The sequence below is a fragment of the Lontra canadensis genome, unplaced genomic scaffold (assembly GCF_010015895.1).
Source record: "Lontra canadensis isolate GAN:19392208 unplaced genomic scaffold, GSC_riverotter_1.0 scaffold40, whole genome shotgun sequence".
NCBI classification, from domain to species: domain Eukaryota; kingdom Metazoa; phylum Chordata; class Mammalia; order Carnivora; family Mustelidae; genus Lontra; species Lontra canadensis.
The window spans coordinates 16,688,915-16,708,123 of record NW_022631034.1 but is presented as its reverse complement, the minus strand read 5'-3'; the positions used below and the strand labels follow the sequence as shown (position 1 = coordinate 16,708,123).

The following is a 19,209-nucleotide window of genomic DNA, read 5'->3' as shown; positions in this document are numbered from 1 at the left end:
TGGCTGATGTCATGGTCTCAGGGTTGTGATACTGAGCCCTCTGTTATATCTGGCTCCACACTCAGTGGGGAGTATGCTTAAGATTCTTTCCCTCTTTCTCTCGCCTTCTGCCCCTCCCCATGCTTTCAAGGGCACATGTATGTACTCTCTCATTCTCTCACTCTCCAATAAATAAATAAATCTTTAAAATAAAATGTTGTCAAGTGCTCCTCTATGTAAGTAGAGACAGTTGACTGAAGCAGATCTTCTTTGCTCTGGAAGAATCACTTCAGTGGACAACTTAATTATGTAAGTGTAAGGCTAGCAGGCATTCATTAGCTGGGAGGAATGACCTAACAAAAACCCTTTGGAACTAGTAAAGGCTGTTCCTTCCCAATACCTAATGTAAACAAAATTAATTAAAAAGGAGGAGATAAGTAGATCTACATTAAAAAAATAAAATGGGGGGATGCCTGGGAGGCTCAGTTGGTTGGACAACTGCCTTCGGCTCAGGTCATGTTCCCGGAGTAGCGGGATCGAGTCCCGCATCAGGCTCCCAGCTCCACGGGGAGTCTGCTTCTCTCTCTGACCTTCTCCTCCCTCATGCTCTCTCTCACTATCTCTATCACAAATAAATAAGTAAAATCTTAAAAAATAATAATAATAATTAAATAAAATGGGGATCCTGAAAGGGAAGGATTAAAACTAGACATCATTCTTTTTAAGGTTTAGAATTACTAGAATTTCTTTCATGAATTTTAGTGATAGTATCTGTGGTCCATAAGTAGGAAGGCACACTAAACAAGCTTTATCAAAAAGGAAAGGAGAATCTGAGTTGGTGATTTAGGGTTTAAATTAGAGGCACTATAGGCCAAATTTAGTGTCTACAGAGGACATACAGGAAAAACAATAGAAGGACAGACAGAGTAAATCACACAGTATAAATCCTGATTAAAAAGGATATTCATTCAGTGCCCATTTGTTCTTAAATGGAATAAGGGGCCTCTGCAATCAACTTTTCTAATGGTTCAAGGATACGAAAGTCCAATATTAATATGAAATCTTTTGTTTAAAAATCATTTTATATTTTTATATAAAATAATGGTATAAAATTCAATTATTAAAAAAATACCATGAGGACCAAACAAAATTTATCTGTGAGCTACATCTAAGTTACAGACAACCAGTTTGCTATTCCTGGACAAGATGTTTAAGAAAGGAAGGCTGATTTTGGTACAGTGTGGGGAAAGGGCTGAAAGATAACGTTGTCAAACATTCGACCTGGCGTGGAAGTCAGGCTCCTGAAGCATGTAAGTATAAATTAAGGAAACTAAACCCTGTGCTATATCCCTTGGATAAACATAACACTGGAAAGGGTGGTCATCCTCCTATTAAGAACCACTAAGGTCTCCACAAGGGTCAGTGTCATCACATCAAGAGCAAGGATTCTTGGGGATAAGTTTTAGTCCACGAAACCATGTAGCAGTGGCAAAAATCAAATGAAGCTAAAATGAGACCACTAGCTTATATACTAATCAAAATTCTCATCTCTTTGTTCATCTATGCTTTGAAAGGAAGATTAGCCTCTCTGTAATGAGTAAACTGTCAAAAGTTTAGCAGTATGTGAAAGGGGAGTGGAAGGAGACACCAAGAAAAGAGTTACTTAGCAGTCCTGCTAATATGAACAGATTAGTGTAAGTGATTAATCTGAATATTTAAAAGATGAAACCTTATTTGTATCATAAGTGGCCATACTAGTTATACAACTAGTTAAAAGCTCAGTTAAAAGCAGCCATTATTTTAGGACTTTGCAAGTAATATTCAATCCTTCAGAGAATATATCAGTCCAGTTTTGATTTATTAGCTCTTTTTGGAAGGCATCTTACTTTCAAAGTTCTCTTTCTAGCCTGTTCATCTTCTTGGTCCTCATAATGCACACACTGTCTCTCATCTGACAGGAAACCCAAGACACAAAATCTTTGCTATAGGAGCCAGAACCCATTTTTCTTACACACATACAGAAAGATTTCACAGAATAGGTACTAAAAGCATGGACTTTGGAGCCAGACGACCTGGGTTCAAATTTCTTCATTTAGGTATGTTATCTTGAAGAAATTACTGTCCCTCAATGTGCTTTAGTCTCTTCATCTGTAAACCCTACTGGGCTTTTTAAGGGATTACATAAATGAATACATGCAATGTCCTTAGAACAATGTCTGACAATAGATAAATGTTTCATGTGATAATGTATATGACAATATTCCAACCAGGGAATGCGGGAATGAAGGGATAAGAGTCACAGCTATATTGCACAATCAGAAGTATGTGATATACCTTATAATATGTCTGAATCTACAAGTAGATTGTTGTCTGTTGACTACCAAGGGACATATAATGATAATGCTCTATTCGGCAACTAAAATATGTCTTTCAGACCATTTGCTCCTAATAATTGATCAGTTTTGAAAAGTGGAGAATTCTGATAAAAACTAATAATAAAGGAAAAAATAAGGCAGGGAATTTAAACATCTTCTCTGAATAGTGAAACAAATTTAACTCCAAAAGATTATATTACTTGTATATCTGGGGTGCAATTAATACAAAAGTCTTAAAATAGCCATAACAGTTCTCCAAATTTGTCCTATAAAATATAAAAATAATATATACAAAGATTTAGCTAAAAGGATGTTTATCACAGCATTTTTTTGTATAATAGCAAAAATTAAAAACAATCTAGATGGCCAGTGATCAGTTAAATAAATTGTATTACATCCTTCAATTGAATACAAATTGAATACAATTGAATACAAAACAGCCATCTTAAAATGTATCGTGGAACAACTCTTTATGACAAGCAAAAATGTAATAAAATACTGTGCACTAAAAGATCCAAATTGAGGGGCAGGTGGAAATTTGTTTATCTATGCAAAAAGCAGTCTATATATACAAAAGATATCTAGAGCTACAAGACTATATGTACAAAAGATGTTAGCAGTGGTTATCTTTTGGTGGAATTGTGTGATTTCTAATTTTTTTTTGTTCTTTTCTAAAGTTTGCAAATTTTCTCCAATGAAGATATATTATTTGGTAATAGGATTAAAATATTACTAGGGAAAAAGTGCTTCTCTAACTTCAATGTGCATATCAATAAGCTGGATAATTCTGTTACAATGAAGCTTCTGACTCAGGTTTCATAGGGCCTGAGGGTTTTTCTTTTTTTAAAAAATGTTTTATTTATTTATTTGTCAGAGAGAGAGAACACAAGCAGGGGGAACAACAGGCAGAGAGAGAAGCAGATTCCCTGCTAAGCAAGGAGCCCGATGTGGGACTCTATCCAGGACCCAGGGATCAGGACATAAGCCAAAGGCAGACACTTAACTGACTGAGTCACCCAGGCATCCCCAGAGTCTTCCTTTTTAACAGGCTCCCAGGTGATGCTAATGCTGTTGGACTGGCAACACACTTCGAGTAGCAAGACAATACCGAGAATATATACTTAATCTTCCTTTTTCTCTAACCATGTAGTATGGTTACTCTTGCAAAACACAAGCATATAGAAGCTACTCTTTATGTTATTATACTTGATATACGATATGGCATTGCTAAGTAGCCCATGGAAACATTTTCTAATGTTAAATTATTTAATTTTCCAATTAGCTTAGTATAAGGTCTGCTGATTATTCAAATTCGTATAAGCAATCATGATAAAAATACACAGATAACGCTGAAGAGTTTAGTGCCTCTGGAATGTGGCATTTTCCATGTTCAGGTCAGCATCTTACTGCTTTTGGTTAATAACCATAAGCCTTTGAAATAAATCACAAAGATCATAATAGAACAAATTAAAGAATGCTTGTTAGTGTAAGACCAAGTGATATTTAAAGGCAATCTAACAAACAATTCAGTGTTTATTGAGAAATAGGCTGGTAATACCAAAAATAAATTGACAAATTTATGCCCTCTAGGAGTTCAAAGTCAAATATGGGAGATACATAACTTAAGGAATAATGTAATATAACTTTAAGTCTATAAAATAAACCATAATTGAAGTGAGCATAAGATGACAGGAGAACAAAGAAAGAAGATTATGAATTTTATTGGAATGAAAAATAGGAAAAGAATGCTCTGGTAATTTTTGTTAGAGATAATGATTGAACAGAGTCTGAACGTAAGAGCAGATCTTACCACTGGTGGGAGAAAGGTAAAGGAATTCCAGGGAGAAGAAACATCTTAAATTAGCACTGTTATTGTAAAGGGAATCCAGTGTCTGACTATTCATTTGCCATGGTCATGTACTGACCAAAAGTCTTAGTTGTAAATACCTGCCCAGCTCAAATAGAAAATCTTTAGTATCCAAATACATTTCCTTGCAGAATAAGCAAGTTAACTTTTCCTTTTTATGCTAGTTAAAATTAAAATTCTTTAGGCCCTTTTAACAAAGACCACACATATATTATCTTCCACTTTAAAAAAAACAGATTAGCTCCCCACTGTCTATGAGAATGTAGTTCAAAATTCTGAGTATATGATAGATTTCCAAGATCAGATCTATAGGCTACCCTTCTAATATCTTACCATGTCTTTTAAGTAAATCCTGAATTTTCATGTTTTCATATATTTGTGTTATTTATTTTCTTATATTAAAATAACCTTTTCCTCCTTTTCTGAGTCTCAGAAGTCAATTCATTCTTCATATGCTTGAAGGTCATCCCATCTCCCCTTAATGTTAATTTCTTCTTACACTAAGCTCCTACAGTAAACTTACAATTTTAAGTAACCATTTCACTATACCTTAAATATTATGTTGGTTGTATGTTTGCTCTTCCTACTCTTGTTTTTGAGGGTAAGAACTAGATCTTATTTTTCCCATAGCCCATTTGTATACCATGATACAGTAAATTCTCAAAAACATTTGCCAAATGACTAAAAATGGATTGCTACCGAGAAACTTATGGAATAGCTGCTGATAGAAAAAGCAGATAAAAGGATAATGTGGATGGTGTTCTAGCTTAGAAGTTACAATGGGGAAAAAAAAGGAAGTTACAGTAACACAGATTCAGTGGCCTAAGAAATAAACATGAAAGGGGTATCTGGGTGGCTCAGTCAGTTACGTGTCTGACTCTTGATTTCAATTCATGACATGATCTCAGGGTCATGAGATCCAGCCCCGCATTGGGCTCCACACTCAGTATGGAGTCTGCTTGAGATTTCTCTCTCTCCCACTGATCCTCCTGCCCCTCTCTAAAATGAATAAATTAATCGTCAAGGAAAAAAAAAAAAGAAACATGAAAGTGAATGGTCTTAAAGATTGTATGAGCTTTGGAAAGGTAAAACTAACTAGATAAAGTGGCCTGATAAACCATTTTAGTTATCTAATCCTACCTGAAGAAATCTATATACAAAATTGTTTATTTGTTTAATATGATATTTAAATCTAAGATTCACTCATACAGCTTTTTATCTACCAAAAAAATAGCTTGTCAATTCATGGGGAAGGAGAATAAGAAAAGTGTTTGATGGTATTCACCTATTCAGTCCTTAAAATGTTATTAGACATTCATTAAGTGTATAAAGTCCAAGATTTAAATCGTGAAAACTTCAATTAAGTTCAGCATTATATAATTTGATACACCACTTATGATCAAAGGAAGATTTAAAAGCTAACCATAATACATTTGCTACAAAGAGAATTCAACGAACATCAATACTCCTGTTCATTCTGAGTCAGAACAAAAAGCAGAATTCCTCCATGTTTTTCTTTTGAACTTATTGTACTTATATGTAGATGGAATCAGCTGTTAAATATTTATGTTATCAAACAGGAATTCCTGTTACTTAATTTAATAATAGAAGATAAAACACAGTTCTATGTGGCTTTTATACTGTATTTCTTCCTATATTTACTATCACTAGAGAAAAAACTTGGGATTAAAACTTGTTACATTTCATAAATGCTTATATTGGTAATTAATCTTTACTCAACAGGCAATTTTAAAAAATTACATGTATTTTCTGTGCTTAGTTTTTTTCTTAAAATAGCACTTTTGGAACAAGCATATTCAGAGTGTTTATTATCAGGAGATAATACATTCCTTTTTCTTGTCAAACAAGTCATACAAGTAGAATGCTTTAAGTAGCTTTGAAGAATGTGGTTTTCATAAAAACTTCATATAGTAAAAGTTCCTTCTATAACTCACTCTGTAAATGATAATTTGTGCTTTCATCACAAAAATAAACCCTGGAATTTTCAAATGATAGGATTTCTCTGTTTCTGTTGCATCAGTGTTTTCTCCTCTACAGTAATACACTCCATAATAGAAAACTAGAGCTTGTGTTTACTATACCCATCATTATGTATATAAAATTATTGTGTCTTTTGATATTTTGGGGATATGAAAGAGAGAACAGAGTAGAAGAATACTTGATTAATGAATATTCAGTTATTCTAAATATTTCTTGTGTCATGCCCATTATTTACAGGGCTACAAGGCCTGCACCTAATTTTACTTGTGTTACAAGCGTACTATTTATTTTATTTTGTGACATCACAATTCAGAAAAATGTTAACAGCATTTTATCAGTCTCTTTTTTCTTTTTTGCTTTTTTTTTAAAGATTTTATTTATTTATTTGACAGACAGAGATCACAAGTAGGCAGAGAGGCAGGCGGTGGGGGGTGGGAAGGCTCCCCGCTGAGCAGAGAGTCCATTGTGGGGCTCGATTCCAGGACCCTGGAATCACAACCTGAGCCGAAGGCAGAGGCTTTTACCCACTGAGCCACCCAGGCGCCCCATCAGTCTCTTTTTTCTAAAAGAAATCATGCTCATGATGTTATCTTCAATTGCTAGTTTTAAAATGTGTTTCAGAAAACATCACAGGCCCCATACATTTTTAAAAAATGGTGACAGTATGGTTCAAACAGAAGTTTTATTACAAGCCTGTGATCTCATTCATTCATCAAACACATTTGAGATACATTTACTAAACAGACACCTACTATATCTGTTTTGGAGGAGTAGGTACTAGTGAAACAGAAACTAATTCAGTACTGTCCCCATTCTCAATTGAATGCTTAATTAAAAGGTCTTCCAAATGCATGAAAAAGATTTCCAAAGAGACCCAGAAGAATGCAATTTAATAGAACAGGAAAAGTGGAATGAATAACAAACTTCTGCTGTTAGATTAATTTTAATAATGTAGAATTATTTCTAATATTTAACAGTTCATTAACTTGAAGATATTTGAGATTCCTCACCTATCGACCTGCTTTACAGTAAAAATTAATTATAAACAATCAAAACCTTTAAGTAAGAAGAATTTTAACAATATATGTGTTCTTTACTTTCTCCTTAAAACAGCTCAAAGAAGGTAAAAAATTCTGATGCAGTAAATAAATAATTCAAATAAACTTATATAGAACCATGTAGGTACTGTAAAAAACCAAGGACTAAATTTTGTAAACCATTCTTGGTTTGTTTTGTTTTGTTAAACTGAGTTTTAAACTGCTATGGAATATATAAACAGAAAAAAGCAAAACCTAGTGCTATTTGATCATCAAACACATCAAAAAGGGCAAAGGTACCAAGGGTAATTCTATTGTTCCTTTAATCACAATGACAAAAATACCTTGGGGAGGGTCCAAGGTGAGATGTGGAATGGAGGTACTGGCATTGTTTATACCTGAAATTTATCTTTTAAAGTGCATGTCACCAAAAATGGTTACATTTTAGCAAAGCAGCAAGTTCAAACATTTTAACATGCCTGGAAAGAATGTGATGTATGCATAAACAAGTTTTTCCTCCTTTAACCATAATTAAAATAACATAAAATATAATTATAAAAGCTTTTGATATTTATTATGTTATAAATATAAGATTTTACATAGAGTAATTATACTATGTTTTCATATTAGAAATCCTGCTTGTAAAAAAACCTGAAGTAACTTTCACACTGGTACTTAAAAATAAAAAATGGTAAACACAGTAGAACTTTAATTATAAATTCCAGAGTCTTCTGCCCTTTTAAATTTTAAGGATTATAAATCCAAAAAATTTTTTAAAAAATAAACTGATTATTCTTTCTATAATTTAGGCTTTTCACTTTCATATAAGAACAAAAAGTAAAAACAAACTAACATTCACTAGAAATGACATAAAATTCTGTAGAAAATTTCCTACTGACATGTGACTCAATGGTCACATATAAAACAAAACAATGAACTACACGATTCAGTTCAACTTATAATCAAGTTTTGTGGAATTTTGCAACTTCATCCTGCAAAATGGCCTTGTACAAATCACAAAAAGACAAAACATAGTTCTTTATGTTTGATTCTAAAACTCCAATTAGTATTTTAGCTTCTAGTTAAAATGTATCATAAAAAAAAAAAAAACTTACTTGATCTGTCCCATAAAGCAGTATGTTCAGAGAAATGAAGGCTGTCATTTTCCAGAGCAGTTTTCTGATCATGTGCAGTACTTTTAGAATGTCTATGAAATAATCGGCTAGCAAAACCTTCCAATTTCTGAAGAGCAGTTGTACCTGTATACTGGTTACAGGGTAATTCTTTGTAAGCTGCCATTCATATGCATTTGCGCTTTACTTAAAGTAAAGGAAAATATTCTCAGAAGGAGCTCAACAAGTTCTTACACAGAAGCTAAGAGCTATGCATGTGTCAAACTTCCTGTTTGCAGAGTATTCAAACCACTACTGCTGCTCTGTTTCCTGTTAATATAAAACAGTACATCACTGAGCCTTTCTCAGCAAACCCTTCATCTCAACTAGAGATGGGGATTTTAAAGACTTGCAATATCAGCCTAAATGGTTTTATGCTTAAGAGTGTTTAATATTAGTGAGAACATTAAAGATAAGACTTTATATATAGACTGAAAAAAACTTTTCAAAAAGAAAACTAGTTAAACATGTATTACAACTCTATGCAAACAATTCAAGGCCAAACCACTCTCCAAATATAATATGGTAAAAAGGTTGTGTGGTTTTTTGTTTTTTTTTTCCAGGAAATCAGCTAATGTACAGATTTTATGAATCCTGATAAGCAGTTAACTTTTCATTGAAATTTCATATAAAATGGATATTAAAAGCCCTTGCAAAACAACTTTATAACATGTTTTAACTAAGAAATATCTGAACTAGCACTTAAAAAAAAGAACCGAATGTTGCTAACTCATTGACTTAAGTCTAATATATACAGGAACTACAAAAACGTACAATATCAGCACTGCTTATCAAACTTACCATCTGCTGACAAGTGTTTATCAGCAGTACATTTTAAAACATTTTAAAATATGAAAAAATGAACAAAATATAAGATTTAAAGTTATGTAAAATCAGCCACAGCAAAACATTTCAACTGAAAAAAAAATTCCTTCTAGTTTACCGAAACATCTTAATTTTTAAAAACTTAACACTGAGTACTACTGCTTCACTGATCCCTAACTTTAGGTCTGACTTAGAAACAACTCCTTTGATTAAAAGAAAGTAAAATTTGCCATTGGCCAATTGCAGGAAAAAAGTAACCTGTGACACTTAACGATTAACTTGAGTACTTGCCTTTTGACACTAATTAAAGGATGAAAAATCTATATGCTTTTCTCCTTGGGGGAGAGAGAGGATCTACCTAAAAATATCTTAGTCCAAATTTCCTGCCAACTGCTTGACAAATAGAATAGGAACAACAATAATAAATAGAATAAATTGGAACAATAATATAATCAGTTTAGGACAACACACACACACACACACACACACACACACACACACAAATTGACTTATGAATTTTGCCAAGTAATAGTTCCACTGTTGTATATTTTGTTTTGTGTAATAAAATTAGTATCAATGTAACCAAATAAGGAACAGTATCTATAATACTAAGCTTTTAAAATCTGTAGCTTTCTGTGTAAACATGTGTGTATGAGAATAGATAATTTTTTCTTTAACATCTGACAGTGCTTTACACAAAACAGGACTGAACAAGTGTCTGCAGTCTGTAATCAGTCTCTACAGAGCATGGAAGGACCGTAGGGCCTGAAGTGGATGAAATCCCTTAATTCTCTGCCTTGCTGTTTTAGAGGAGAAATTCCTTTCATCCTTGTGACTCACTCCAAGTGTCACCTCTTCACTGAATTTTCCAACATATTTCTTAGAAAATAAATTGCTGTTTAAAAAATTAAAAAATCCTTTCTCCACTGATTTAAAATTCTGTGTTAAAACTTGCTGTTTATAAATTTATGTCTCAAATTATGTTTGAATTCATCAATATAGTGCATGTATTATATACTCAATATGTTCAAGAAAGCATTCTTTTTTTGTAATTTTATTTTTTTTTTCAGTGTCCCAAGATTCATTTTTTATGCACTACACCCAGTGCTCCATACAATATGTGCCGTCCTTAATACCCACCTCCAGGTTCACCTAACCCCCTAGCCGCCTCCCCTCCAAAACCCTCAGTTTGTTTCTCAGAGTCCAAAGTCTCTCATGGTTTGTCTCCCCCTAAAAATGAAAGCATTCATTTTTAACCAATTAAAGGTCTAAGTAAAATCATTAAATACTTGAAAATGTTTTAATTTTATTTATGCAATGTCATTGAACTCTTTTTCTCTACAGTTACTAAATTTTGTTCATTCTTTGGGTTTCATTTTTATAATGTGCAAAGGTGAATTTCTAAAATAACTTGTTTTCCCTGCTTCCAGTCATTTCTTTCAGTCACTCAGAGTCTCTGACACATTAACCTTCCCAAAATATTCAACTCATGGTATTCCCTTGCCAAATGAACGAACTAATCCTAACACTTCAGCCCCACCATATCATCTTTAACATGTTTAGCCAGGCATATTCAATGTTGCTCAAGCTTAGTACAGATATTCCAGAGTCCTAACTAGAACACTAAGATTCATTTATTTAAAACAATGCATAAGGCTATTAACAGCAAAGTAAGTAGAAGAAGGAGGAGGAGAAAGTAAGCCTTCCTAGATGAGTAAAAACCCTACATTTGAAACCTGGACTTTTTTTTCAGTAAAACTGTTTCCATTTGTTACAAAGTCCTTATAGAAAGTTGAATCTTTAGTCTGCAGAGCAATGTTTCTATATATGGTAATGTGACCAGGAAGTTGTTGCTATGTAAGTACTTAGGCAACTTGATTTTTATTAAAAAGAAGAACTCTACTGGCATCTACTGCTAGAAGGAAACAACTACAGCTTTTACTAAAACTGAATTCCTTCCTTCATAATTGATTAATTGAAATTAATCTTAAGAAGTATATTGCTTGTTATTCATCCTGATGGTATTTACAGAACTTTAATTTATACTAAAATGTCTAGCCCTGTACTCCAAATTTGGTATAACAGCATATTTTATACTCTATTAATAATTTAATTAAATAATGTATGATAATAAAACCAGAGTAATCAACTTTGAGATTATGAAGTCCTTATTATTCATTCTGCATTAATTTTTGAGATTTTAACAATTTGCAGAGTTGAATCTCCTGTTATACCACAAAACAGGTTTTTTTTTTCCCCTATATTTAGTAATAGTGGTGAAACCTTACATTTATTTACCAATTACTTTACAACATACGAAATGGGAATTTCCACTGGCTCATCAGATCTTTACAAATGAAGTAGGCAGGACAGGTGTTATTATCTCTACTTTAAGATGAGAAAATAAACTTAGAAACACTAAGTGACTTGCACAAAGTCACTTAAGTCTTCTGGCTCCTAGATCAAAGCTCCTTTGTACTGCACAACAGTGATCAACAAAGGAAGTAAAGATTTTTTCAAATGCAGTATTTTTCCAATAGGGATAGGGAAATAGGGGGCTCAGCAGGGAGTCTGCATCTCCCTCTCCCTCTCCCTGTCTCAAATAACAAAATCTTAAAAAAAGAAGAAAAAGATGGGGAAGTCAGAATAAAAGAACAGCAGGAGGGTGGAATTAGTTCTTGGAAATACTGTTCAGAGTCTAAGAATCTTTTTATTAGAATATTTCCATTCAGATGATCGGTCACCTTGGAGCCATGTGACTTCATTGTCTACCTTTAGGTTCACAATCATGCTGAGGCCAAGAATAACTATGTACTTTAGAATTTCAAGGTTAAAGAAAAACATGGAAGCATATTCGATACATAAATGATGTATTTGTTCCATGTAGAGGGCAAATAGTATGACCATGACCCCTGCTCTTCAAATAAAGGTTTTAGGGTAATGGTTTTGCCTTTCAAAAAATGACTTAAATGGGTTCGTATCTTTTATGAATGGATTCAAACTTTTAAGACTGGCTTATTTCATTTGGCACAGTGTTAACACCTGAGGCTCATCCATGTTGTGTTTCAATAGTTCACTCATTTTTTTTATTGCCAAATAGTATTCCACTGTATGGATTTACCACAATTTATATATCCATTAACAACTGAATTGCCTTTGCACCTTTGTCAAAAATCAATTAACAGTATTTGTCTGGGTCTATTCTGGACTTTTACCATGTTCCACCGATTTGTGTATGTGTCAATTCTTTCATCTACACCGTAGTGTGTTGGTTATTATAGTTTTCTAGTAAATCTTAAATCTGATAGTGTAAATGTTCCAACATTTTTTTCTTCTTAATTGTTTTGCTTATCAGAGTTCCTTAACCTTTCCATATATATTTTAAGATTGTCTGTGTCTACAAAAATAATCTTGCTGGGACTTTATTTTTTCATTTTTTATTTATTTTTATTTTTAAAGATTTTATTTATTTATTTGACAGAGACAGCAAGAGAGGGAACACAAGCAGGGGGAGGGGAAGAGGAAGAAGCAGGCTTCTCGCTGAGCAGGGAGCAGGATGTGGAGGTCCATCCTAGGACTGTGGGATCATGATCTGAGCCGAAGGCAGACACTTAATGACTGAGCCACCCAGGCGCTCCCTTGCTGGGACTTATTAAGATTGTGTTTATTGAGAGAAATGACATCTCAATATACTGAGTCTTTCAATCTATGATCATAGAGTTACCTCGTCATTTACTTGGGTCTTTGATTTCTTTCATCAGTGTTTTATAATCTTGAGAATAAAGATCCTGCAAATATTTTGTTAAGAGTTATACCTACATACTATTTTTTTTAAATTGGAGTTATTGATTGTGATTGTGATTGTAAATGGTACTTTAAAAATGTCTGCTGTTGTTCATTGCTAGTATACAGAAACATGACTTATTTTTATATTTTAACCTTGTATATTGCAACCTTGCTAAGCACACTTATTAGTTTTAGGAGCCTTTTTCTTTTTGTAGATTTCTTAGGATTTTCTATGTAGACAAGCATGTCATCTTTGAACAGATATAGTTTGTTCTATTTCTAGGACTTTCAGTAATAATGTTGAACAAGAGTATCAAGATGGATTTATCTTTCCCCCATTCTTTTGCTTTCAAATATTATATCAGTATATTTAAAGTTAACTTCTTGTTACAACATGTAGCTGAGTCTTGTTTAAATCATTTATATTTACTGTAATTATTGATATTATTGGCTCTAGGTCTATTTTTTTTTATTTTTCTGTTTGTTCCCTATTTGTTAAAAAAAAGTTTTCATGAATATAACTGACATACAATAAACTGCAAATATCCAAAGTGTGGAATTTGGCATTTTGACATATAAATACAACTGTGAGACCATAAATCAAGATAATGAACTTTTCTCATGCCTCTTCATAAGCTTTCCTTCTTTCCATTCCAAATCCTTGGCAACTTGATACTTCCTGACAAAATACATACTTTGCATTTTAAGACCTATATAAAATGGAACTTTTTGGCAAAATAAACTTTAACTTTAGAACAGTTTTTAGATTTATGGAAAAACTGCAAAGATACCATAGGGTTGCCATATACCCAACACACAAGTTTCAGCTATTATTAACATCTCACATTAGTCTGGCAAATTTGTACAATTAATGAGTCAATTTTGATACATTATTGTTAACCAAAGGCCATAGTTTATTCAGATTTCCTTAGCTTTAATCTAATGTCCTTTTCCTGTTCCAGGACCCCATCTAGAATACTACATTGCATTTGGTACTCATGTCTCCTTTGGCTCCTCTTGGCTGTCATGACTCATGTTTCCTTAGACTTCTTCTCAGATTTTCCTTGTTTTGATGACCTTGACAATTTTGAGGAGTATTGGTCAAGTATGTAGTAAAGTGTTCCTCAGTTAGTATTTTTGGGTTTTGTTTGTTTATTTTTCATGATTAGCTGGGGTTATGGGCTACTGAGGAGACAGAAGTAAAGTGCCATTTGTATCACATATCAAGGATATATACTATCAACATGACTTATCACTGTGAATGGTATTCTTGTTACCTGGTTTAGGTAGTGTTTTTCAAGTGCCTCCACTGTAGTTACTCCCTTCCCCCTCATCCATACTGTACTTGTTGGAATGAAGTCACTATGCCCAGTGCACACTTAAAGAAAGGGGAATTATACTCTAATTCCTTGAAGACAGAGTGGAATTCCTCTGCCTGAGAAATGTGTCTCTTCTCCCCGATTTATTCATTCAATCATTTATTTACATTCAGTATGGACACATGGATATTTACTTTATATTTTGAGCTATAATCCAATAATGTTATTAATTTTTTTGCTTAAATTATTCAAGCTTTGACCATTGGAAACTCTTTCAATTGCCTCCTATGTTACACTGAGATACAATCGCACATTTGCATGAGCACATGCACACATGCATATATGTTTGAACATTTACTTTCTAACACTACAACATGGCCCATGCTCATTTTGTATACTTCCTGCCCCAGTTCTAGAATCAGCCATTTCTCCAAGGAGCCCTAGTTCCTTTTACTGGAGAATGGTATTAGAAACAAAGATCTGAGAACTAGGTGAGCATGTTGCTACTAGAGTGTTGTTGCCTCTAGGCCTTCTCAGCTGATGGAGCCAAGAAATATATGTGTATACAAATGTTTTACACCCATATCTGTATTTCTACACGTAATCAGTTGTGTCTATAATGAAGTAAAGATGAGTTCTTCCTAGTATCTCCAACTCTAATCCATGACTGCATGATTCATTTTACTCCCCTCCTTACTTACTTAAAAACTCCCACTCCAACAGTGAGAAACCTGGCTTCCACCATCCACCATTCATTTACTCACTTGTTCAATTTTAGTATACACATGTGGCAGTATCAGAATTTTTAACCTGGTACAGTTAATAACTTTAACCCCATGGGAAACAACTTTATCAACTAGCGTACACTACTATGGAGTTTCTTTTGTCTCTACTCTTACAGATTTCACTTTTTTCCAAATTTACTCAGGTCAGCACCTTTTGACTCATCTTCAGTAAGGTTGTTTCATGAGTTTGCAATACAATTAGATTGTTTTGTCACATTCTGAATTTCATTCTGGGATCCCTCAATTTTCTAAATGATGTTTTTAAAAATTATATATATGAAAAAATTACATACATTCAGATTTACTCTGTATGAAGGCACTAAGGATTTGGACAAATGCATAATGTCATGTAACCACAATTACATTATCATACAGAAATTTTACCACCTTTGTAAATATCCTGTGGTTCCCCGATCTTTGGCACCTACTGAACTTTTTACTGTTACTAGAGTTTTGCCTTTTCCATGGTGTCAAAATTGGAGTCACATCCCATGAGACTTTTCAGACTGCTTCTACCACTTAGCAATATGCATTTAAAATTCATGCATGTCTTTCTGTGGCTTTATGTCTTATTTCTTTTTATCACTGAATAATAACCTATCATATGGATATACCACAGTCTGTTTATCAATTCACCTACTGAAGGACCATGGTTGCTTCCAGTTTTTGGCAATTACGAATAGAAGCTGTAAATTTTCATGTGCAGGTTTTTGTGTGGACATAGTTTTAAAATCAGTATAGTAAATTAAATTCCTAGCAGTGTGATTGTTGACATGTATGGTAAGGCTATGCTTGGCTTTGCAGGAAATTGCCTAAATGTCTTCCAAAGTGGCTGTACCATTTTTTATCACCATCACCAATGAAAGGAGTTCCTGCTGTTCTTATAAGAAATTGGCAACTTGTATATGTCTTCACTTTAGTTATTCTAAAATATGTATAGTAGTATCCTACTGTTATTTTAATTTGCAATTCCCTAGTGACAATGATGTTGAGCATCTTCTTACATGCTTATTTACCATCATTATTGTTAGTGAGATGTCCGTCCAGATCTTTTGCCCACTTCTTAATTGGATTTTTTTCCCCCTTTTTTAAGGGAAAGAGAGTGCAAGTGGCAGGGAGAAAGGACAGAGGGAGACAGAATCTTAAGCAGGTTCCATGCCCAGCATGGAGCTTGATACGGGGCTTGATCTCACAACCCTGAGATCATGATCTACGCTGAAATCAAGAGTCAGATGCTTAACAAACTGAGCCACCCAGGCAACCATGTTTGTTATCTTATAATTGAGTTTTATCTGATAGAATTCACTAGTGAATCCATCTGATCCTGATGCTTTTCAGAAATTATTTCTTAATTATTAATTTTCAAATTATTGATTCAGTTTTAATAGATATAGACCTATTCAGATTACCTATTTCTCCTTTTATCAGTTTTGATAATCTATGTCCTTCAATAAACTGGCCCATTTCATCGGAGCTATCACTTTGTGGGCCTAGAATTTTTCATAGTATTCTTTTATTACCTTTTAATGCCCCTAGGGGCTATACTGATCATCCAGCTTTCAGTTCTGATATTGGTAATCTGGGCTCTCCATGTTTTTTGTTTTTTGTTTTTTTAATTAGGCGCGCTAGATATTTATCAATTTTATTGATTTTTCCCTATACCAAACTTTTAAAAACAAAATTTTCTCATTGTTTTCTTGTATTCAATTTCTGCTCTGTATTATTTCTTCCTTCAGCTTGCATTGGGCTTAAATTATTTTTCTTTTTCCATTTTCCTAAGGGAGAAACTCATGTTACTGATTTTAGATATTTCATCTTTTCCTGTATATGTATTTAAGGTTATAAATTACCTGCTAAGCACTGCTTTTGCTAAATCCCCCAAATTTGTGATAAATTGTATTTTCATTTTCATTTAAATTATTTTAAAATTTCTCGAGACTTCTTTGACCCATGTGTTATTTAAAAGTACATTCTTCAATTAATTTCTATAATTGGGATTTTTCCAGCTTAATTTGTTATCAGTTTCTAGTTTAATTCCACTGTGATCTGAGAATATACTTTGCATGAGTACTATTTCTTCAAACATGATAAGGTGGGGTTTATGTCCCAGAATGTGATCTCTTTTGGTGAATGCTCAACACAAGCTGGAGAAGAATGTATATGTATATGCTGATGTGGTTGAATGGAATAGTCTATAAACGTTAATTAGATCAGTTGACTGATAGTGTAGTTCAATTATCTACATACTTACTGATTTTCTGCTTAAGAGGGGTGTTAAAGTCTCCAGCTATAGTGGCTTTTTCTATATCTCTTTTCAATTCTATCAGGTTTTGCTTCAGGTATTTTGATACTCTTGTTAAGTGCAACATTTAGGATTGTTAAGTATTGTTGCAAAATCGACCACCAAATCATTACATAATGCTGTTTTTATCCTTCATAATTTTCCTTGTTCTGAAATCTACTTTGTCTGAAATATAGTTACTCCAGCTTTCTTTTAGTTAGTGATAGCATGGTATATCTTTCTCCATCCCTTTATTTTTTTAATCTAATTTTTTATATTTAAAGTGAGTTTCTTAGAGATAACACATAGCTGGGTCTTTCTTTTTATATAATGGTCTTATTTTTTTACCCACTGTGACAAAATCTGTCTTTTAATTAGTGCATTTAAACCATTCACATTTAAAGTGACTATTATCATAAGTATCTTAATATCTACCATATTTATAACTGTTTTCTACCCATTGCTTATGTTTTCCCCCTACTTTTCTGTCTCTTCTGATTTTAATGAACATTTTATATTATTACATTTAATCTACTCTCTTAATGTATCAATTATTCCTTTCAGGAAAATTTTAGTGGTTATTCCAATGTTTGCAGTATACTTTTTTTTTTAAAGATTTTATTTATTTATTTGACAGACAGAGATCACAAGTAAGCAGAGAGGCAGGCAGAGAGAGAGGTGGAAGCAGGCTCTCCGCTGAGCAGAGAGCCCGATGCGGGGCTCGATCCCAGGACCCTGGGACCACGACCTGAGCCAAAGGCAGAGGCTTTAACCCACTGAGCCACCCAGGCGCCCCTGCAGTATACATTTTTTAAAGAAAGCTCTACATCCCATGTGGGGCTTGAACATACAACCCTGAGATCAAGAGTTGCATATTCTACTCACTGAACCAGCCAGATGCCCTGAAATATACATTTTTAACTAGTCTCACTCCACCCTTAAATAGCAGTATACTGCTCTTGTAGTATGGGTAACTTATAATTGAGCATTCCCAAACCCTTTCTCCTAAACCTTATAAACACTGCTGTCCTTTATCTCATTTATGCATATTCCATAATCACCCAGTACCTTGTTACTATTACCTTAGTTATGTTTTAGATCAATGAATAATAAAAATACTTTATCTTCCTTTTTTCTTATGCGTTTCCTTTCTTTATATACACCCAAATTTCTAACCTATATAATTTTCCTTCTCCCTGAAGAACTTCTTTTTGTCTTTTCTTATAAGACAAGTCTGCTGACAATAAATACCCTTAGACTCTCTCTTTCACTTTTTTTTTAAATTTATTTTTTTATTATTTTTTATAAACATATATTTTTATCCCCAGGGGTACAGGTCTGTGAATCACCAGGTTTACACACTTCACAGCACACGCCATAGCACATACCCTCCCCAATGTCCATAACCCCACCCCCCTTCTCCCAACCCCCCTCCCCCCAGCAACCCTCAATTTGTTTTGTGAGATTAAGAGTCATTTATGGTTTGTCTCCCTCCCAATCCCATCTTGTTTCATTTATTCTTCTCCTACCCCCTTAACCCCCGATGTTGCATCTCCACTTCCTCATATCAGGGAGATCATATGATAGTTGTCTTTCTCCGATTGACTTATTTCGCTAAGCATTACCCACTAGTTCCATCCATGTCGTTGCAAATGGCAAGATTTCATTTCTTTTGATGGCTGCATAGCATTCCATTGTGTATATATATACCACATCTTCTTTATCCATTCGTCTGTTGATGGACATCTAGGTTCTTTCCATAGTTTGGCTATTGTAGACATT

The 19,209-nt window shown here is 33.6% G+C and overlaps 1 protein-coding gene across 2 annotated transcripts in view; it reads right to left on the bottom strand.

The window, feature by feature from the left end:
• The window catches only part of PRKACB (protein kinase cAMP-activated catalytic subunit beta), a 125,823-nt gene that overhangs the window by 60,616 nt on the left and 45,998 nt on the right, over window positions 1–19,209 (bottom strand). Inside the window, exon 1 of one of the 2 annotated variants that reach the window (XM_032870232.1) lies at window positions 8,375–8,698. The exons of the other annotated variant lie outside the window; for it this stretch is intronic. Coding sequence (XP_032726123.1) covers window positions 8,375–8,558 — 184 coding nt within the window. The 5' untranslated portion in view covers window positions 8,559–8,698. Of the gene's footprint in view, window positions 1–8,374; window positions 8,699–19,209 lie in introns of those variants that run through there. 2 annotated transcript variants of the gene reach the window in all.